At 35.9% G+C, this 23,055-nt stretch overlaps 2 protein-coding genes across 2 annotated transcripts; both read left to right on the top strand.

Annotated features, from left to right (window-relative positions):
* The first annotated feature begins 1,298 nt into the window (after positions 1-1,298).
* Positions 1,299-13,833, top strand: LOC121429988. The gene is made up of 8 exons (XM_041627257.1): positions 1,299-1,875; positions 6,716-6,806; positions 7,386-7,487; positions 10,067-10,138; positions 10,362-10,451; positions 11,248-11,319; positions 12,424-12,519; positions 13,288-13,833. Exons 1-8 carry the CDS (start codon positions 1,588-1,590, stop codon positions 13,593-13,595), a joined length of 1,119 nt encoding a protein of 372 aa, XP_041483191.1. The 5' UTR covers positions 1,299-1,587; the 3' UTR covers positions 13,596-13,833.
* A 1,809-nt stretch (positions 13,834-15,642) lies between these two features.
* Positions 15,643-21,495, top strand: LOC121429987. Its single transcript, XM_041627256.1, has 6 exons — positions 15,643-16,029; positions 17,502-17,623; positions 18,534-18,927; positions 19,277-19,775; positions 20,338-20,465; positions 20,855-21,495. Exons 1-6 carry the CDS (start codon positions 15,799-15,801, stop codon positions 21,203-21,205), a joined length of 1,725 nt encoding a protein of 574 aa, XP_041483190.1. The 5' UTR covers positions 15,643-15,798; the 3' UTR covers positions 21,206-21,495.
* Positions 21,496-23,055: the final 1,560 nt, after the last annotated feature.

Raw genomic sequence — 23,055 nt, 5'->3', positions numbered from 1 at the left:
CCGATCGAGAGGGCAAAATTCACCAAAAGTGTGCACGAAATCCTTCAATTTTATTCTGGAAAATGCAAAAGCTCCCCCATCACCATAGGCGAAAATCCCAGGGGGACGCGTCCCCCCTACCATTTTGGAAAGGGGGACCCCCTACTATTTGTGCTCTTTTATCATGGAAAAATGCATAATTCAAAAACGAAATTATACACATGTATCCTCGAATCAGAAATCAGAAATATATATAAACAGATATATATAAACCGGCCCAACTATTCTCGAACTCGCATGAATGATGGAAGGGAGGGGAATCATTTAATTGGAAAAAAGAAAACTTTCAGGTCATAGTATAGAAATAAAAAAATCGCTCGCGCTTTGCATAAACACACAGCCATCTCTTTATTTCAAAACGTGCTTGATTTTGTTTTCACTTTTTAGATCGAAATATATAAAAACAAATCATTTATCTAAGAAGATATCCATCTTTTTCATAATTTGTAGGTTTAGATATAAAAAAAAATAGCTTGCCATTCGGTTTTAGTCTGAAATGTATTCATTAAAAGGTTAAACGTTATCACACTGTAAAAAGATGGAATTATCAAAGGTATGTTTCACAGAGGAACTGTTCGTCAAAAGACGCGAGGCTTACTATGATAATGCAATTGTCCCGTCAGGGGCAAATTTTGACAATGGAAATGACGATTTTCAGGCAGAAAAGTGCCTTCATCCTTTACTTTTGTCATTAAATAATCCATTTTTCTACTTTCAGGGGGGCACATGGGGGGGGGCAAAATCTCGTTTTGCCCCCCCCCAAAAAAAAAAATAAACAGTGCCCCCCCCCCCGCTTCCGGCGCCCTTGATTTTAATCATCTATTCAAGTTCCCTTTGAATGATATTGCAAAGTTTTGAGCGTATGAAATTATTTTCAGATGAGTACAGTGCGCACGTTCGGTAATACAAAGGCCGGTCGATAAAACAACCACTCACTATTGGCCTATACGTGCACGTAAATGACCCACCCCACCCCAATGTTTTATTTTATTTGTATGAAAAAAGAAAGAAAACAACTAGGTCTAGATTAGAGTCTTGAGGGGTATAGAAACAATATCTACCCCTATACAGTAAATGTTTATTTATTTTCATGTATTTCCTCTTCAAGAAGAAAAAAATAGTCACAGACAGTCTCTCCTGTACTACTACTCTGCGTGTTCTACTATGCACAAAACCATGTGTCTGTGTCCGCAGACTAACTCACTACACTGGCGGATGCTGGCGATCGCCATTCAGCAATTGATTGCTCTAAACTTGTTAATCCTCTGATCCTCGCTTCTATACACCATAGGCTAGCGCTACACACGTGGGTACCCGTAATTGATAGTGGTCGTTTGTTTACATGCACACACGTGCGTACGTACGCATCGGGTCATCGATCAACAACAAACTTTTGTACACAGTGTACGTGTACGTGCCAGAGCGATATCAAAACTTTCGAAACTAAATATACTAGAAGGCCTAGGCCCAAGATCTTTTCTACGGGTTACCATTTGTACTCTGATTTCAAATTCTCATGCAAATGGAATAGACCTTACTCTTTTAGTAATGTCGAAACGGAAGAGAACATATGATGGTGACGAAGCAAGGCAGCTTTTCCAAGCTCTTTATTTTAGTGAGGTCGACTCTGATCATGTCGAATCCGAACATCTTCAAGAAGTTCAACCTAAGGCAAAGGGTCTTTGCTTGCGGCTTAGCTCCAGTACTAGTTCCAGCGGTTCTGACTCTGACTCTGAAACCGGGCTGCACCCCCGGCTGCACATTGGCAAGGGTTTGTCTCCGAATTCAAGTGATGGCCATGAGTCGCAATATGACAGGATTGATGCTCAGAATAAGGTATGTATTAAATCCAGTTTGTCTTCAAAACAAGTTGAAAGGAAAGTTCATCTTGCTGATGGGATCCGATGTACATGTAGACAGTAGAGTAGACACTTTTGTAGATCTAACTTGAGTTTAGAAAAGAAGATTTATTAATCATCTACATGATGTAGATCTAACTGTTGTTAGTAGGCCTAAATAGTAAATAATAGTATTACTAGGCCTACTACTTGTCTACTAGAACGTAGTCTAAGTCATGTAAGTCATGTCTTACTCTTAGCTTAGATCTAGGCCTAGAAACTAATCACTCTAGTCTCTACTCTACTAGTCTCAGGCTAAGCCTAAGCTAAAAAACGTTACTGTTGTTAGACCCGACTAACCTGAGTTAGACTCTCCTGCCTGGCCTAGATCAAGTTGGTTTAAAATTGAAAGTAGGGTCTAGACGGGGGTCCAGACTAACATCAGATTTAATAGTTAATTTATAAGACTAACATTACAGAGTGCATTCTCGATGTTTGGATTGTCATGATTATAGTTTATACCGAAGTGGGGGTGAGATCGTGTGTTGTGGCTAGTATTACTATTAGTAAGTATTCATATTTTGTTGAAATTTTTGAGTAGTTTCTGTTGATGTTCGGTGATGTTTGAGGAAAAACGTTTTCCTTGATTTTCTGTTTCAAAACCACTTTTAATAGGCAGTTTTCGTAAATTCCATGAAATTGTGGAAAAGCACTGTCCATTTATTGGCAACGAGAGAAAGGTTATCGATATTGCTAAGTGACTAAAAAAACAAGCGATTATCGACAAGACTAGTGATAAAGAAGTTATCAATAACAGACCTACAACATTTACTTTAAAAATTCTTAATCTTAGGTGATGATTTTTGAAATGTTAAATATTTTCTGCTAAATTTCAATGATATTTTTAATGAGAATGACTGTCAATTTCACAACATTGCCTTGAAAATTCATCAGTTATGTTTTTGAAAAAAAAATCATGTAGACAAATTTCATGAACATTTTTGAAAAATTCAGAAAATTTTACATAAAAATTCCAACAAAAATTTTCCCTCTTCCAGTGTGTATCAATTTTACAACATTAACTTGAAAATTCAATTTTAATGATTTTTAATGAAAAAAAATAATGTAAAAGCTTCAAATCAAATACCATCAAATTTTCCACAAAATTTTGGCAAATGTCAAAGACATTGCACAATTATACGTCTATGTCACAGAAGGTACTTAAAAATTTGTTAGTCTATTGTATATTTAGTAAAAATGAGCAAAAAGAAATCTGGGAACCCCGCAAAATACCCCAAAAATTTTTTTGGAACCCATGAGCATTTCAATATCTTGGCATTTACATATTTCTGATGTTTTACAATGTGAAAATGACCCCCCAAAAGTTCCGGCAAAATTACGTAAAAATATGTCCTACTTAAAAGTATGCAAAGCCTTAAATTTTCAGCAAGTATGTCCAATTAACTAATGAAAACCCAAAATTTCTAAAAAAATTACGTCCAGAAAAAATTTGTAAAGACTTCAACAGGTTATAGCACACTGATGCTCTGGTCAAAAGTGAAAATTATTTGCAAGTTGTTTGTAGAGAATTGCCTCAACTACATCATATAAAATTTCAGAGAAATCTAATAATAAGCGAGATATGGCCAAATGCATTAATAGTAATACTTTGACATATATTGTGAAAATATGTAAATTTGACTTCTAATGTCATTTTGACGTCATCAATGATATGTCCAAATAAAAAATCGACTAGACTCTATGCCCAAGTGTGAGGGAAGAAAGGGGGTCCGATGAGCTACAGTAAAGTTTATATAGGCATTTTTTGTCCATTTATGACTTATTTTGAGATGACCTGAAACGTACCCAAACTCAACCATGGTCGACTCATTTTGGGGCATTCTAAAATGTTATTGCGCGAACGTGTGCCTCATTACCTTTGCATGTCCTGATGACCTCTCATCTAAACTTGATATGATGTAAATATAGATGAGTTTTTATGATTTGTTACAATGAAATGATCAATTATATAATTTTACAAAATAGCACTTGGATGTCGTCATCATCATTTAATGACCTTGAGCAGCTTCGCAGATCATGTCCATAATGATATCCATAGGCCTACATAACATGATAATCAAGGAAATTGCTATGCCTGATTTTGAGAGAAAGTGGGAACAAATTTGGCTATGAAAAGGAATAAAGAAAGAAAATTCTGATGAAATTAAAAGGCGATCTGTCATATTCATGACAGACCACCGAATGATAATGTGACTTATAAATCACCAAATCCATTCTGCTTACATAGTGCTTAAGATGCTTGAAGAGCGAAGCTAAGAGTTAATTAAAAAAGCGTAAGAAACTGGTCTAGAAGCACTTCTCCAAGGGGCACCTTGCTCAATTATAACCCGTACTAGACAAGCGGGTCTCCATGCAAAGATCAGTACATACAAAACTTGCCGTTTCCTGAGCAAGATGGCCTTCAGTACACAAGGCATGGGTAGGCTGCACATTCAGAGACCCTTAATTCACTCAAGGAAGGCTTCGCACAGCAGACTAGTGCAAATCGTTCATTTGAGGAAAGTGGTCTGAATATGCAGCCTATATGTAAGGCTCCTGCCAATGACTTGTGTACAGAAGGTCCTTTTGTTCAACAGAAAGTTGTATTCGTGCTAGTCTTGAAGGCCCACTTGTGAATCAAAGTTCATTAAGGGTCTGTGCGTGCAGACTGCATGTAAGGAGCAATGTTCTATTAACATGAATATGTAGTGGTAAAAGGAAGGCAGGTTCTTACATCTAAATTAAACCCTTGCCATTTTGATAAGAAAAATGAAAAATAGTGTAATGCAAATTTTTTTCCTGTTGAATTGATAAAAATCTCAATTTTATACATATAGGGTCTATGCTCCATCATGTTACTTGATACATACATGTACATATTCATGTAAAGGTGACCGCACAACTTACGATTGGTCTGGGACCTAATTTCAGAATAAAATGTAGAATTTCATGCTAACATTGAGACCGGGAATATCTTACTGCGAAATGTTCTAAATCATCGTACGAATACCTATGTTGAAATCTGTGACTATGCTATCATCCTTAGAATAAAAGCGAATTTAATATCTAGTCGTAATGATGTCATAGCAGTCGTACGATTGGCTACGATTTGAAACTAATTTGGCCTTTACTCCGAAATAAAGGCTTGCAATCTTTTGAAATGGTTATATCAGTATTCTTTCAATTAATTCAAACCTCAAATAAAATGATATGTTCCATTCACATTTTCAGAAAATGAGCAAAATGTGATTTGTTCCAAAATCAGATCGCAAGCAGTCAGGACGTGTACAGTGGCCTTTAAATGTACATGTACAGTGCGTCCCAGAAAAAACGAAACCGAGATTTAGCGATCATTTATCATTACTTAATCATAAATAAAATAGACAAATGACCTACCAATTTAAAGCTTAGAATCTCCTCTTTCATCTGATATTACTTAGATTATTTCTCATTCACGCATGAGTGAGCAAATGCAATTCGAAGAAAGGATATCAAAAACTCATTTGGCGGGGGGTATCTGGGTTTCAAAAAGAAAACCACATTTTTGAAAAGTTCGATATCTCCTCTTTAATTTGATACCTAAATTACAGAAAATGGTCACGAAATAACAAAGTTCTGGTCATTTGAAATAAGGCTTGAATTTCAATAATTTCATAAAATGAAGAGGTTCTCCAGGCTGGCTTTCAAACTCTCTCGACACTCTGTTTTGTTGACGATCAGCCATGCATTAAATCTTTTGTTCACCATGCGAAAGCTTCTGTGGGAAACCGGTATAAACACGTTTATCTCATGAAATTATGGAAATACAAGCCTTATTTCAAATGACCAGAACTTTTTTATTCCTTGACCATTTTCTGTAATTTTGGTACCAAATTAAAGATCAGATATTGAACTTTTCAGAAATGTGGTTTTCTTTTTGAAACCCAGATACCCCCCGCCAAATGAGTTTTTGGTATCCTTTCTTCAAATTGTTTTTGCTCACTCATGCGTGAATAAGAAATAACCTAAGTAATATCAGATGAAAGAGGAGATTCTACGCTTTAAATTGGTAGGTCATTTGTCTATTCTTTTTATGATTAAGTTATGATAAATGATCACTAAATCTCGGTTTCGTTTATTCTGGGACGCACTGTATACTGTACTGTATAATGTATTAGTTTGATTAATTATTTTATACCTTTGGCATTTGAAAAATGAAGTATAGTTTAAATACATGAGAAAAGTATATTTGAGGATATCAATTTATGATTTTGTATTTAAAACACAATTGACCACTTTTTGTTAGAAACATTCAAATTCTTGAAAATTTACAAAAGTCCTGGCAGCTGAAAATTCTTGAAACTTTCCATGATGGACATTTTTCAGAATTTCAGGAAGTTTTCCAACCCTTTGCACCCCTAGGTGTTTCTAATTTGCACTGAGTTCTGTTTATGGTTTATATGTGGAGCTAGCTCCATGGTTTATACTACAGAGCTTGGCCTCTCTTTTTGGCCTTAGTCTACAAATGCTGCCTGTTCAGAGTCAACCGGGACTATCAATTAATGAAGTGCTTTTGGGATAAAACCTTCCAAAGTTTTTGTCAAACCCTGACCTCCAACTTCAAATTTAATTTCAAATTAAAGCATTTTTTACTGTCATGTGATTGGAACTAAGTTTGTAAAGATAAGTTGTAAAGATATTTGTTCATTTAACTAGAAGCATGGGGTAGGCCAGGGAATGAGGGTTGCATAGTAGACATATTTCATTATTTTTAATATTACTTCTTTTGTTCTTTATAGGTGAAACATTTCAGTGAAACCAGCAATACACCAAAGGAGAACTCACATCCCCAAAGAGATGAGCACAAGTATGAAGCCAAACTGGAAGCAGGTACATTTTGTATTTCATTTCATAACCGTGTACTGTAGGCTACATGTGTATGGCCTAGTGAAAAACTTTGCCTACATCGGCTTGTTTAGGGCCCTGATATGCCCCCTTTATATGTGCAATATTTTTTTTTTTTGACCCATGATTGATCATCCAGGTGTCAAATTACCCTTTAATGTCTCATTTAAATACATGTATTTCTTTCCATAAATCAACATAAAAATGCTGATATTAAAACTCCTGTATGTTTGGAAACCATGAGATTCGATCACCTGCCCTTCAAAATGCCAACTTCATGCTCTAGTTCAAGTAAGAAATAGTCTCCCTTCAAATATGGAATATTTCATGAGGTGCAAGCTATAAAGAGCTAGTAATTTCCATTACATGGGCAACAGTTTCCCTGCTTATTACCAGGGTCACTGCTTTATAGGGTCTACTTATATTTCATTACTTTCACGTTTTGTTTTTAGTCATTGTATTTTATTTCGTTTGGGGTTTCTTATATCGTTGCAAACATCTGTACCAACTTTTGTACATTAGTGTCTCATAATCCTTTTAAATATGTACTAATTTATATTTTAGATGGACACCAATTGGAAGATTGTTCATTCACAGAAGTAGATTTGTCTTTTAGTGAGTCAGAGTGCTACATTTCTGAAGTCTATGAGACCTCCGAAGCATCAGGTAATCCCATTGATATTGATATTTAGAAAAATCCCATACAACTAGGAGTGTGCTGTAAATGGATGATTTTTGGTTTTACTGTGGCAACAGTTTTTTTATTCCTTTTACCTTATCTCAAAATGAATTTTTTTGTCTCAGGTCTGAGAAAAAGTGTGCCGGGCCAAAATCCGAAATGGCCGCCCAATTAACCCCCTCCCCCATCACATTTTTGGCCACAATTTCTTTATTTGGCGGTCTTTTTCTCTGGTTTTGGCTGCTATTAATATGTTTTGGGGGCCGGCAATTTGTTTTTCCTAAAATTAATAATTTTAAACCATTATATGTAGAGTTAAACGGTGTTTTCACTTAAGGACGTTCCACAGTTTTGTTCTGCGAATCATGATCTGCACATATTTTACACTCAGCACACTGACGTCACAATGGATGAGTAGTTGATTAATCAGCTGTAAGTGTGAGCTGATTTTTCTCCTTATCTGCACTAACTGCAGATCCGATGTGTTATTTTATGTAGCTAATAAAAGTTGGAATTATTCCATGGACAATGTTTTTTTCTTTGATTCCTCTACAATTTCAAAATACCGGGTACTTTATTCTGAAGTGCTGCAAAGTAAGACGGACAATGACCCCGAGTTTGAATAAATCAATGGTAGAGTGGTTTGGAATTTATCCTCTCATAGGTACAAAGCTTTTGACGTATTTTGGGGTGTTTAAAAAAAGTACATTTGCTCTATTAAAGTGCTGAAAACAAGCACATGAACCAATATATCTTTTGATTTTTACACCTTTTAGGTATACCATCCTCTACAACTTTGCAAATCTTGGTGAAAATGACATGGGTTTTGAATAAAGTGCAGCATTTCTTGTAATACTCAAGATTGTTATTGAAATTTCATATTTTTAGTTTGAGTTTTTGTTATCTTTCGCGCAATTTCTAAGAACTTAGAGTGCTGTTAGACTTAAAAGAGCAAACAATTAGTAGCCATATAAAAGATTATCCATCTTAAGGGTACAATTATTAATCATATTGTGGAGGAGCCGTGGTGTAGTGGTTCTGACTCTCGCCTTGTAAACAGAGGGTCGTGTGTTTGAATCCCACCGCGGTCTGGCGTCCTTTGGCAAGGCGTTAATCCACACTTTGCCACTCTCGACCCAGGTGCTAAATGGGTACCCGGTAGGATGTAAAAGTCATTGTAGCTTGTCCAGTACTGTGTGCGCCTCACAGGCGACTGACTGGAATACTCCCCAGGGAGTGGAGGATGTGCACACATTGTGTGCGGGAATGACTGATTGAATCCGATGACCGGGGTAATAATATATCTGTAAAGTGCTTAGACACGTCGTTCCGATGGATTAAGCGCAATATAAAAGCGGATTATTATTAATCATATTGTGAAATCTGATGAAATTTTCATGGATTTCGACTGAGTTATACCCTTTTTAGACAGGCTAAAATTTCCTTAACCCCGTACTATTGGTGGGGCTAAATGGCAATTTAGCCCCACCTATAGTATGGGGTTAAGCTTAGCCCACTTTCGTTTTACACAGCGTTTTTGCAAAGTGGGCTAACCCCACCTATAGTACAGGATTATTTGGCCCTGCAAAAAAGCAGGGTTATCCCACCAATTGCGGTGCTAAGAGCAATAGTACGGGGTTAAGATCGCATGTGTAAAACGAAAGTGGGCTAAGCTTAACCCCGTACTATAGGTGGGGCTAAATGGCAATTTGGCCCCACCTACATGTATAGTACGGGGTTAAGGAAATTGTAGCGTGTGTAAAAAGTGTATGAGTGAAGCACTTGTACTACGAATGATCGACAAAAACCACTAGTCCGGGGTTAGCGAGTTTCGTGTGTAAAAAGCAAGCATTCCTTATCCGGGGTTAGCAATAACAATTTGGCATGTGTGAAAAGGAAAAAAAAATAGTACGGGGTTAAGGATAGTACGGGGTTAGCGATAGTCCGGGGTTAAGAAAATCCTGTGTAAAAAGGGTATAATAGAGCTACAAAGTCATTGTTGTGATCTTGTGAGGTCCAAAAAATTACAAATTCTTTGAATGCGCAATTCTTAAGAACATCCATTTGGGTAAACTTTGAAGCTCTATAGCAAAAAAAAATCAAGCTCATGAACCAATTTTAATTTTTGGATATTTAGAATATTCAGGTGCTGAAGTATCTATGTGGAATACATGATGAAAATTACATGGATTTTCAATGTATGGGAGCAAGTCTACAAAACCATTCACATTTTAAATAAGCACATGAACCACTATTATTTAAAATTTAGCTAGTGCACTATTCTATCAGTAACATCACAGGAGAGCAAACTTTCTTCATGGGCATTTTGTTTCTGTATCATAGCTTAAATTTGCTTGATCATGTACATGTAATACTATATGAACCAATCTGTGTAGATTTAATTTATGTATTTGCATTATTGACCTTTTACAATTTTTTTTAGCCAGGCTTTTAGATACATGTAGTGTTTCATGCAGAATGAAAAAAAAATTGTTGCTACTATACATGCCGTACATTGTACAAGTACATGAATGTTAATATATTCCTGTTCACATGATTCTGTTAGACATAGATGGAACCCCTGATGACAGAGAAGATGTGGGAGTTACTGTTTCAGAGGTTGATTTGAATGGTGAAGGTAATAAATTCATTTTTACTGTCAAGCTACATGTAATGACATGCCATACACTAAATTCAGAATACTTTACGTTGTCACTGTGGCCTCCAATCTGCATGATTCCTAACAGACTACCTAGTAGATGCCTCATTTAATAGATAAGGGATGTGTTTTATTAATAGAATTCAAAGTGTTTTTTCATTACAAAATTTTAATTGAATTGAAATTGCCTTATCTTGAGTAGGTAGTGATTCTGAAACAGATGCACTGAGAGAAGAAGACGACGAAACACATATAGGAATTGTATCAGAGGTTGATGTACAGAATACTGCAGGTAATTTATAATAATCACAACATTTATTATGTACCATCTATCTAGTAAACTATTCCAAGGCGCACAATTCAAAACAATTAGAATCAACAACTAGAATCCTGTACATGACTCAATACCACCACAAATTTTACGCTATGTAATTTCAATTTCATAAATCATTTAAAATGATAATTACATGTATCTATGTTGGAATTGCTTGTGGTATTCCACTCATTTGAATTTGAAAATAAAATTTGAAAATAACTTCCTGGGTCAATCCATATCAAATCAACCAATGCTTGTCACCCGACCCCTTATGATTTTCTTTAAACTCGCACCAAATGTGCCCCCAAATGTCTGACAGAAAATTCTGGAATAATTTGCTCCACGGTCAAATGGTTGCTAAGTTACGGCCTCCCTTAGCAACCAATGTGTGGCAAAACAACAGTTTAAATAAAATTAGCTATTTTGGATTGACTGCTGGAGCCAAGTTTGATGATGCAGTGTTCTAATTTTCTGTAAATTGGAAGAACTTTATAGTCGTAACACACAATATAATATGACCTGGATCTGACCGGCACCCGTGAGCTTTACTCACAGACTGAATGCCTGACCATATGGATATTTGCAGTAATCAATTTTGAAATATGTTGTAAAGCTCACATGTGTTGTGAATATGCTAATGTTAGGGCATGTTAATTTTATTGCCTGAATGAAAAAAATACATGTACTGGTACATGTACATGTACAAGTATGTATGAAGAAAGATGACCTGAATACTTACATGTATTGTGATGAAATTATGTTCTCCATTCAGATAGTGACATTGAGATGGATACAGTTAGTGAAGAATGTGACATTGGAGTAGGGTGCATGGATGATGATAAAGGTAATTATAAATTATTCCTAATTTGCAAGTGCTTGCTTACTCTTCACGGCCGTGATCTGGCGGAACTACGTATATCTCCTTTTATGCGATTCCGAGATATTCGTGCTTAAAAATTCAAAATTGCGTCTTTAGCTTTCTTTGAAAAAATGGAGATTGATGTATCGGACTTATTCATTTTCCTTTGTCCTGTGGAACATATAAAAGGAATTGGGACAAAAGAGAATTTGATTTCTACATTAAATCTTGTAATTTTCTTCAATTTCTAAAACTTACGTGCTTTTACCTGATTAAATCGATGACTACACTCCTAGCTTTTGATCAGGTAAAACTACGTATGTCGTGCGCATCGCAAAGTTTATCGGGCAAAAGTGGGATGGGGCGCAATGGCACTCTTCAAAGTGTTTTGGGCAAGGAAACAAGTTTAAAAAGTATACAAATCAACTTCACTAGCTAAATTCCATGTGTTCCTCATGTTTGAGGTCAACTTTTATTCGCATAAGTATTTCAAAGTTCTGCGCAAATCATTTTTCACTAACATTTCAAAAGTAAATGATACTCAAGCGGAAATATTTTTAAATAGTTATATGATCATTTTCTTAAATTGATCTGTACCAATGTTAAAATGTCAAAAAATCTTGAGGATATTACAAATGTATAATTTTACAGGAATTTTTCTAAGTGTAAACTTTTTTTTTTGGATACACACTATATAAGTCATACTTCTATCTTTTTGAAACACCCCCCCCCCATCATCCACTGGATGAGTTGAGCTGAAGTTGTCAAGGGGTACATACATGTACATTTTATACCCCCACCAATGGTGTTGACTTCATACATTGATTGATGTAAATTTTAGGGCCCCAGGATCAAGGGTTAATAAAATTAACAGATAGGTGTGTAATATACAAGCATTTTTATCTGACAATGATCGCGGAGACATCAAAATTTATAATCTTCATTATCATGTTGCATGTACTAGGTCTTTGAGCTTTAATAATCTGATTAAGAGTACTCAAATTTTGTCTATATAAATTATAATCTTAAAACATTGATACATGTACATATTAATGGATTGAAAATCCTTAACTTGGTACTTTTTTGCAGCTCTCCGAGGTAGAAAACGCACCCGTGTACATTTTGTTGATGGCAGTTCTGATTCATCTTGTGCAAGTATTCCTTCATTGAGTGTTAAGAAAAGAAGTGAGTTTCAATGCCTCCCCACATTGTAGGTGGTTGCCATATGGCCACTGGTCTGGTTAGGACGAGAATATGTTTTGAATATATTTTTTTGTCTCACCTGCATAGCAGAGTGAGACTATAGGCACCGCTTTTCCAGCGGCATCAACACCAAATCTTAATCGAAGGTAAAGTTTTTGAAATGACAGCATTACTTAGAAAGTGTATAGACCTAGTTCATTAAACCTGGTCATAAGGTTAATCAGGTGTTACTGAACATCCTGCGTGTGTTTCAAGTCACATGACTAAGGTCAAAAGTCATTTAGGGTCAATGAACTTTGGCCCAAGTTGGGGGTATCTGTTGAATTACCATCATAACTTGAAATTTTATGGATTTTCTTCTTGAAACTTGGACATAAGAGTAATCAAGTATCACTGAACTTCCTGTGCGAGCTTCAGGTCACATGATCAAGGTCATTTTAGGTCAATGAATTTTGACCAAGATGGGGAATATTTGTTGAATTACCATCATAACTTTGAAAGTTTATTGGTCTACATGTAGATCATAAAACTTGGACATGAGAGTAATCGGGTATCACTGAACATCCTGTGAAAATTTCAGGTCACATGACTAAGGTCAAAAGTCAAGGAACTTTGGCCATGTTTGGGGTATATGTTGAACTACCATTACCATTATATGGATCTGATTCATGAAACTTGGACATAAGAGTAATCAAGTATCGATTTGTTTTGATATGCTAATGGCTGTAATATGGTATTTTCACATTGCAGAAAAAAACAAGTCCAGTCGAGAGTTAGCATCAATATTAAGAATGAAATGCTGCAAAAACTATTGTCTACACAAAGTTTCCAGAAGAGAAGCAGCCACCTGTAGGAATAAATTCCAAGAGAAGGCCAAATGGGAGCAGAGGAAATGGATTTTGGAATACCTCTTGGAACATCATGAAGCATCTGGGAACCTGATCTTAATCAGATTCAGTATTGGAGTGACAGAAATTTGTCGGCGTGGATGGCGATTAGCCTTAGGAATCTCCAGGACAAGGCTTTGGCAGATAAATACCCATTTCCAAGGTAATTAGTTTTGATATACCAGTAATTGATTTCATAAAATGAATACTTAATGGTAAGTCAAATTTCACCAAATGCAACAATTTTTCCATTTGTAAAACCTAATACTTGTCTGAAGCAGATTGTATGTAGGAAAAACCTTGATCACATCAAGTGATGCAATCATCTAAGAAGAGAATTACCAAAGCATGTGACTAACAAGTAGGTATTTGTAACATCTGTCTAAGCCCTTCATTGTTGAAGTCAAGTTATGATATTAGCAAATTAACCTTGTCCATCGGTATTGATATTGTCAATACCGGTATTACTAATAGCTTCAATACCGGTATACCGACTAATAAGTAATATGGACTAAATTCCCTGCTAAAACCAAGGAGATATCTCCTTGCTAAAACTGTCAAGGATATATGCATGATTTTCCCTGCACCGATCTGGCCCCACTCATTCACATTCAGATTCGCCCCTTTTCTTTACCACTCACATCAACACGTGTTCGTCGAAGGTTCAAAGTTTGTTGACCTCAAATTTTGACGTCTCGTAAATAACTTTTCTTATAATTGTCCATTGTGTTGAACCCCCCCCCCCTTGTGAATCTCCACGTTGTCTAAAAGTAAAACCCTCCCCCTAAACTTCTTATCCCCTGGCTGCCTCTTTCTCACTCATTTTTCTTGCTTTTGTTTTTCTTTATCTCCCCAGTCCCTTAATTCTTCACTCTCTCTTTCCCATCGGCCCATTCTCTCCCCGTCACCACCCCTCTCTTACCACGAACAATCAACATCCTCCTCTTCTCCGAATCTCGATCTTCCCCTCTTTTTTGTCAATTTCATCTTTCACACATGCCAAATTTTAGTTGATCAACATCTTATCACGCCACGAGACCATCATAAATTTAAATTACAATCAATCCAATAGTTTATTTCATTTTATTCATGACCGCACATGCACAAAACGGATACAACACCCATCACAAATCACACAAATATTCTCAGCCACTTTCTTCCATTTACGATCACTTCACAGATCAAAATAAACAAAGAGGGATGGCGTAATATTTTTTTCCTGTTAATGTTATCAATATTTTCTGCCTTTTTTATTTTCATATTTAATTTATTTATTCATTAATGTATTATATATTCTTTATGTATTTAATTAATTATTTATTATTATTATTTTTTTTTGGGGGGGGTCAGACGATTTTTGTAGTAGGCTTATAGTATTAAAGTAAACTTGTCATAATTGAAACAAGTCAAGAGCAGTCCAGAAAAAAAACATTGCATAAAGAAAAAAAGTGTTAATCCCTGTGGTTTGTCTGTCAATGCACAGCAACCCCCCCCCCAAAAAAAAAACTCAGTGGACATTCCCATTGATACAAGTTAAGAGCAGTCCGAGAAAAAAAAAAACTTGCATAAAGAAAAAACAAGTGTTAATCTCTGTGGTTTGTCTGTCAACGCCCCAAGCCAAGGTTGATACTTTGTTGAAGCCCGCAATACACCACGTGGTCAAAAGGCAGGCTAGGGAGTGTTTCAAAAAGAGTTTTGTCAGTGATTTTGTTTGTGTAGAGGGATGTTACAAGCTAGGAAACCCTCGCATGTGATTGGCGGAAAGCAAATCTGTCGTTGAAACCACTGAAAAAAACTCTTCATGAAATGCTCTCCGTCTCGGTCGACTTCGTTGTTTACTGCTGTAGCTGTGTACACGAGTACATGGAGCTGAGCGGTGGGGCCGAGGCCTCATGCAGCGGCTAACGGAGCTCAGACAGTAGTTAAGGGGCGATGTATTCATTTCGAGGTTAGATTATTGGATTCTGATTTCATTAAATACATTGAGAGAGCCAAAGAACTTATTGTTTTGGCTTAATTTTACTGTAAAAATACCCATAAACGACAATACAGAAGAAAATACCGGTATGATATTTTCAACTTTTGGTATGACGGTATTTCGGTATTGAAATTTCAACGGCGGTATCCATACCGGTATGACTTTCATACCGAACGGTATTACTAATACCGGTATATCAAAAAAGCTTAATATTAGCAAATTTACCTTGTCACATTTAGCACAAGAGTATTTCGATGAAAAACACATCAATAGTGTGAAGCATCACAATACCCATAGCATGTACTTCTGCTTTGGGCAGGAATAAGCTCAATTTTTATCTCCTTTGTTACAGATGGACTAAAGGCATATCTTCCCCCAAACCAACACAGACGAGGCATGCAGTCAAGAGCAGTTGCTTCCTCTTTGATATGGTTAGACAGATTCTCCCGCAGATTCGGAGATAAACTGCCAGCTCAAGACAAGATTCACTTGCCGTCTTGCCTGACACGTGCCAGTGTGCATCAGATCATGAAAGAAGAGCTGGAGGACCTTGGAGAAGAAGTTTGCTGTAAAGAACATTTCTATCGAATATGGAAAAAAGAAATGTCACATTTGACTATCCCAAAGGTAATTTTCATTCAATAATTTTTCAAAGATTCAAGGTCTCAAGAGATAAATACCTCGTACTTGTGATAGTGATCAATTTTTAAGGTATCGACTTCAAAATTTGAAGATGTATGGTCACTGGTTTGACAATGATCTGATTAGTTCGGGAGAAAATAGATAAAAGTTATAGGGTCATCATTTCAAGTTTCGCTTAATTTCACATAACAGTTACATGGATATCCTGGTGGGTATGCAAATGAGGAGATTGATGTTCTGATGTCATCCTCTCACTCTTTCTTTTGTATTTTATTTCATGAAATATTCTAATTTTCTACTCATTGGCAAGTGAAACAACTATTAATTCCACCCTGAACATTTGGAATTAGCACTACTTAATACTTTGATTCAGTCAACTTGGTCTTTTTGTCAAATCTGTAAAAAATGAAATATTATATAATTCAAACAATAAAACACAAAAGAATAGTGAGTGATGGACATCATCGACTGACTCATTAGCATGACACTGAGTTGTGCATGCAACTGTTTTGTGAAAAATAAGCGAAACTTAAGAATGTCATAACTTTCTTATTTTGTGTCCGATTTTGATGAAAGTTTCAGCATTATACTACTTTGATTTTTCTCTATTTATTCAAATCAACATTTTTCTGGGGTGGACTTGACTTTTAAAGTTGAGCACCCCCCCTCCCCCATTGAACATTCCAGCCAACCATAAAATTATACTCATGCTCATTCACCGGTAGCCAGTTCACTTTGTTGTTGGAAATGCTTGTTTTCCAATGATCACACCAATGGATGGAAATCAGGCATGTTTCAGGCAACTTTTCTCGACAATGCGTCATTCATATTTTACGTACGAGGTCTCATATGAAATATGGAGAAATTAATAGTAAAGTTATGAACTTTGTTTTCCAAATACAAAGCAGTAAGAGCCAGAAAACTTACTCAAATTCATAATTTGCTCGTGCAAATGGAAGTTTGCTAGCACCAATGGCCTTCAAATGAAAGAGGGGAAGTGCATCTTTTCATTGATGTACATCCATGAAGCATATTTATAAATTTGATGGTAAAATATACCCTGAGTTTTGGTTTTCTTTTTTCTTACACATACTGTATAATTAAGAGAAACTAAACCAAGTTTAAAATGTTGAAAGATAATTTTGCAAGTGTAAGTCCCTAGTCCATAAAACTGTCATATAATGGTTATCAGGTATTAGCAAATGGAGAAATGTAATTTCAGGTCACTGGGCAAAGGTCAAAGGTAATTTTAGGTCAACAAACTTTGGATTTGATTATTTGAATATTATTAATGAATTTGTATTTTTTTCTTCCCTTTTTGAAAAACTATTCATTTTATATATGTATATATATTTTTTGCCACTGATGCTGAATAGCATAATTCAGGCTACATTGCCAGATGCATTCCTCTTGTTAATCAAGACTGATTACTCATGATTTTTTATTCTTTATAACAGGTGAACAGGTTTTCAAAATGTGATGTCTGTACTCAACTGAAGCAAAGCATCGAAAGAACCAATGACAAACAAGCAAGGAAAGCCCTCCAGCAACAAAGGGAGGATCATCTTACTCAACAAAAGTATGATATTTACTATTTCTTTCTGAATGATTGTTTTGCCTGCATAGCATAGCATGAAAAAAGGAGCTGCTTTACCGACAGTGACTATGGCGGCATTATGACATTGAAATCTTTGAAAGGCTTAGTTTGAATTTGGAGTTCACAGGTCATAGGTCAATGGTCACAGCTCATTAAATATGCGAGTTGGTTTCCTCATGGTAACTTGTGAAATATTCAACAGATTTTGTAAAAATGTTGGTGTGTAGGTAGATTACACCAAAGTACAAGCTAAGTTCGAATTCAGAGTCTGCAGGTCAAAGGTCACAGCTCATTAAATATGCAAGTTGGTTTCCGCATGATATCTTATGAAATATTCAACAGATTAAAAAAAAAGAATTGGGTACGTAGGAAGATGACACCAAAATACAGGCTAAGCTCGAATTAGAAGTCTGCAGGTCAAAGGTCACAGCTCATTAGATATGCAAGTTGGTTTCCACATGATAACTTGTGAAATATTCAACAGATTTTAAAAATTTTTGGTGTGTAGGTAGATTACAAAAGCCAATTGAAACAACTTTTAGATGAAAATTACAATTATGATATAAATGGGAAAGAAAATAAATTATTCTAAAATTGAGTATGCTGAAGCATTACATGTATAATTCATATAATTATTCTACTTTTGAAAGCTTTCATTTATTGTAAATAAAACTGCCCCTTGGAGCAAAAAAATGGGGGAAAATAATATGAGATCAGATATATTGTATAGAACCAAAGATCAATCTGCTTGACAATATCACAGTGAAATATGAAAGATTTTATTTACTAAGTTGTGTCATATTTTTCAATAGCTACTATTTGCAATGTTAAGTTCTTGCCTGAAAAATTGTGCTTCATTTAAGCATTTCTTCCTTTATTATTATTTCTACAGAACTGAAAGAATGAAGTATTACAAGCATGCACAAAAAGCAAAACAACATCCAGAGAAGTACATCAGCATTATCATCGATGGAATGGATCAGCAATCCACCAGCATTCCAAAATTTTACCGAACGGCCAAATCAATTTCATCAGCATGGAGACTCCCATCGCATGTAACTGGGACAATAGTTCATGGGCGGGGACAACACATGTTTGTCGACAACAAAGAGTATCCCCATGACTCCAACCTTACTGCGAACATTCTTCTTCAAGTTTTAAATAAATATGCTAATTCTCTTCCTGACACACTATACCTCCAAATGGATAACTGCGGGAGGGAGAACAAAAATCAATGTCTCCTTGCTTTGTGTGCCCTTCTTGTGGAACTCAACGTGTTCAAAAAGGTAACTGTCAAAATGAGTAGAAGAATAAAATTAACAGTTTGTAGTCAAAAGTACATGTATAGACATGCATTGACCGTTGAAAAATGGTATGTGAAAAACTGAAAACTAATCGTACAGTATATTATATTTTGCCCACATAGAGGAAGATAGACAGGTGCTACTACTTTTTGGTGGCAATGTCAACATTAGACTTGTATATGGGTAGGAAGAGGTTCCTACACATTGATATTTGATATAGAGTGGTACCGTATGTAGATAGCAGTAGTGCCAAATATAATAACTATTACCACATGAAATACTCCTTGTAGTTACATTGTTTACATTGCTTCTCTTGTTTATGTCTTTACAGATCAAATTGTGCTTCCTAATGAAAGGGCACACCCATGAGGACATTGATCAGCTGTTCAGTAGAATATCTACACATACATCAAAACATAACATTCCAACACTTTCATCTTTACTACATCACATCCCACTTTCATACAAGAAGCCAAACACAACAGCAGAAAGGATACACATCATATATAACATTAGGGACTGGCTTGAAACACACATAAATAAACCATCACATCATAGCCTGCCACATCAATTTAAAATAACAAAAATTCAAGGACATGCGGTCATAAACACAAAAAAATGGAGCAGTAGTCCAGTCTGGACCGCAACAACAGGTGCCAGTTACATACTGAAAGAGCATCCCCCTGGATTGCCAGAAATTGTTTCAAGGAGAATTGAAGAACTTCATCTTGATCGTCTACGTAGAGACATGGTGAAGTATCGTCCCTACCTTAATGACTCCGAGCATCAAGAGTGGCTGCAACTGCTTCATTCTTTTGGTGCAGAAGATGGTAAGCAATAATAATAATGCGAACAAATTTTTGGCATTACTCCTATGTGTTTAAGATTGCATGCTTTATATAATGAAAACCATAAGTCAGAAAAAATTGGAACCAGTGGATTTCGAACCTGTCATCTACTGCCCGACAAGCAGTAGATTAGAGATTGGTACAAGTATCTATTTTCTCCCCAAACTGGCCAATTTGATCTATAAACTTGTCTGAGATAATAAAATATTTCTGAAAGAGAAACAAAAATTACTCAGAAGGTGAAAGACAAAAATTCCTTTCTAACTTAACCAGGCTTATTGCACATGTGTTGTTTGGTGGATGGCTGTTGATAAAGGCAATCAATTTATTTAAGCGTTAAAGAAAATTACAATGTTTCAACTTACCTCGCGTCCAACGTTCCCCAATCTCCCCTATATACTTATGTGTAAGTTGGTATGAAAGATCTCATGCAAAGTCATGTCTTCACATATTTGTGGTTAACAGCGTCACATGCCACATAGAAGTTTAGTAATGGACTTATTCTAAATTGTTCAATGTTTTTTTTTTCTTTTAATCTGCACAGAAGGCTCACTCCAAACTTGGATACTGCTAGACATTTTGATGTCTAAGGATGCCATTGCTGCTGATGAACAGAATGCTATCAACTCAGACATCTATTTGTCCAATGATGAGCAGGACCCCATCCCTCCAGTAAGTTCAGTACAGCAATATATTACCAGTTATACTTAACTTGTATTTTACATGTCTTGACTTTTTATAGATTGGAAATCAAGGCTCTTGATCTATATCTGTCTTTGGTCCAAAGAATTTTGTTGTTGCTATTGTGACCTGTCCCCTTAATTAGAAGAAAAAAGTGCATAAAAAACTTGTGGGAAGCAAGAATGGTAAGACTGCATTTTGCACAAATAAAATATTCAAGTTTCATGTCTACTTAATATAGAAGTGTTCAAAATTCCACCACTAATGGTTACATGTGCATTATGACTTTATGTTTTAAAAGCTGGAAAACTAGTGCTGATGTTTTAATGCATGTATACCTGTTTGTCTTGTCTAAAAAGTTTTTTTTCTTCAAATGATAGGTCAATCTTGGACGAAAGACTTCACAGAAGAAACAACCTATGGTTCCTGATATTGGGCAGATGATGTGCGTCTTCCTTGAAGAATATCGCAATGAATGGCCGCAAGTTGGCAAAATAACAGCACTGCATGAAGATTCTGCAACTCTGCATTGGTTTACAGGCACAACAACATCGAATTGGATAGCATTAGATACACCTAGCAGGGGACTAAATGGAGGAAGTGAACCATATATTTCCACTGTTTTGAAATCTTCGTTTATTACAGGTTCATTCACCTTAACACCTCAAGGCAAATTACCACAGGATATCCAGCGCCAATTACGTGAGAAAAGAGAAGAATTGTACAGTTAGCTATATAAAATCTATTGTCATTTCTGGGTCATTCTCAAGAAAATGTCACAGATAACTACTCAATCACTAATACATTTGAGTGAAAATGCCTTCGTTTTAATTAAACCCCACTAAATGAAATTTGAAGGGGGTACAGGAATCAGCATACTATCAGAATGGCTGTTGGTCTGTATAACTGCATCCTCAGTTTTTGGCCAATTATCATGGAATTTGGCTCACACGTTTCTTTTTTTTGTAAAGATGCACAAAACATAAATAAAGAGGCTTTAATAGGAGGAAATTATAGTTTGTAAACAAATTTTTGGCATTACTCCTATGTGCTTAAGATTGCATGCTCGATCTGTAATGAAAATCATAAGTCAGAAAACATTGGACCCAGTGGGATTCGAACCTGCCATCTACTGCCTGGAAAGCACAAAACACTCGCTTGTGACAGAAATGTGCTCCCATGCTAGCAGCATATTATTGAATGATTGTGTAAAAATCCTGCCAGTGAAACTAACTTGTCAGTTTTCGATTTATGCATATTAAATTAAACACATTGGCCTTGAGGTATACATGTACATTTGCAAGACATGTTTTCCCATGTGTTGGAAGCTGCATTGCATTGGTGATGTGGCATTACAGCTATAAATGTGTAGAAATCCTGTTGATTACCCAAGCTCATTAAATGTTTTGAGATAAAGATGTGCCAAACACATTTTAGCATAGTTTGGATATTGTGTTGCTTTAGCGACAGCGTACTATGGCTAAACCCCTGGAAACTTTACTGCAGTTAACTAATTCCTCATTTTTGTCTCGCCTGCAAAGCAGATTGAGAACTTCAGGCATCATCAAATCTTAACCAAAGCTTAAGGTTTTGAATGACATTACCTAGAAAGTATACGGGCCTAGTTAATGAAACTTGTACATAAAGGCTATTAATTATTACTGAACATCCTGTCTGAGTTGAGGTTACACGACCAGGGTCAAAGGTCATTTTGCGTCAATGAACGAAATCTTAACCAAGGTGAAGTTTATTAAGTATCTTAACTATCAAAGTATATGGATTGAGTTCATGACACTTGGACATTAGGCTAATCAAGCATCAGTGAACATCCTTCATGAGTGTCAGGTCACATGACCAAGGTCAATGGAATTTGGCCGTGTTGGGGGTATTTGTTGAGTTACCATCATAACTTTGAAAGTTTTTGGATCTAGTTCATGAAATGTGGACATATGAGTACTGGTAGTCAAGTATCACTGAATATCCTGTGTGAGTTTCAGGTCACATGATTAAGGTCAAATGTCATTTAGGGTCAATGAACATTCATTATCATATGAAAGGTTTATTTATAAATGATTATTCTATTGTTATTTTCAAAGTCAGCACTGCTGCTTATTTTAAGGGGCTATCTTTTTTCAAATTGGGACGATAACAGAATTTGTGGGGGCTATTTCTTTTATTTCAAAGGCTACTTTTAGGTGTAACAAGCAATTATTCCGGAAAGCATCATTTTTCTCCTATGTAGTTAGAATTTTGAATATTTTATGTGACAGATCTTGGGGCGACTCTACAAAGAATGGGTGCCACAAAACATGCATTTTGGGGGAATCTTAGGGGCTATTTGGGTTGCCATGAGGGCTAAATCGCTCAGTGCCCTCATGTATTTCCTACGCTGGAACATAGTATTTTATCATATAAATGGTTTATTTGTAAATGATAAGTCTACTGTTGTTTTCAAAGTTAGCACTGCTGCTATATTGAATCATGTAATGCAAGCGAGACTGTGTTAACCTTTGGATAATATCTGAAGCTGTGTTTTCATTCGATAAATTTATCCGATACTGCAATTAAGCTTTGTTTGATA

The sequence above is a fragment of the Lytechinus variegatus genome, chromosome 16 (genome assembly GCF_018143015.1).
Source record: "Lytechinus variegatus isolate NC3 chromosome 16, Lvar_3.0, whole genome shotgun sequence".
Classification (NCBI taxonomy): domain Eukaryota; kingdom Metazoa; phylum Echinodermata; class Echinoidea; order Temnopleuroida; family Toxopneustidae; genus Lytechinus; species Lytechinus variegatus.
The sequence above is the reverse complement of the archived record's forward strand: the minus strand, read 5'-3'. Positions and strand labels throughout refer to the sequence as shown.

What these genes read in the sequence shown, in the direction of transcription:
- LOC121429988 (XM_041627257.1), top strand. Translation starts at nt 1,588, where the DNA reads ATGTCGAAACGGAAGAGAACATATGATGGTGACGAAGCAAGGCAGCTT. An exon ending in GGTTGATTTGAATGGTGAAG is followed by an intron (nt 10,139 to 10,361) that starts GTAATAAATTCA and finishes TATCTTGAGTAG; the next exon opens with GTAGTGATTCTGAAACAGAT. An exon ending in GTGCATGGATGATGATAAAG is followed by an intron (nt 11,320 to 12,423) that starts GTAATTATAAAT and finishes ACTTTTTTGCAG; the next exon opens with CTCTCCGAGGTAGAAAACGC.
- LOC121429987 (XM_041627256.1), top strand. Translation starts at nt 15,799, where the DNA reads ATGCAGTCAAGAGCAGTTGCTTCCTCTTTGATATGGTTAGACAGATTC. An exon ending in CACATTTGACTATCCCAAAG is followed by an intron (nt 16,030 to 17,501) that starts GTAATTTTCATT and finishes TCTTTATAACAG; the next exon opens with GTGAACAGGTTTTCAAAATG. An exon ending in TTCTTTTGGTGCAGAAGATG is followed by an intron (nt 19,776 to 20,337) that starts GTAAGCAATAAT and finishes TAATCTGCACAG; the next exon opens with AAGGCTCACTCCAAACTTGG.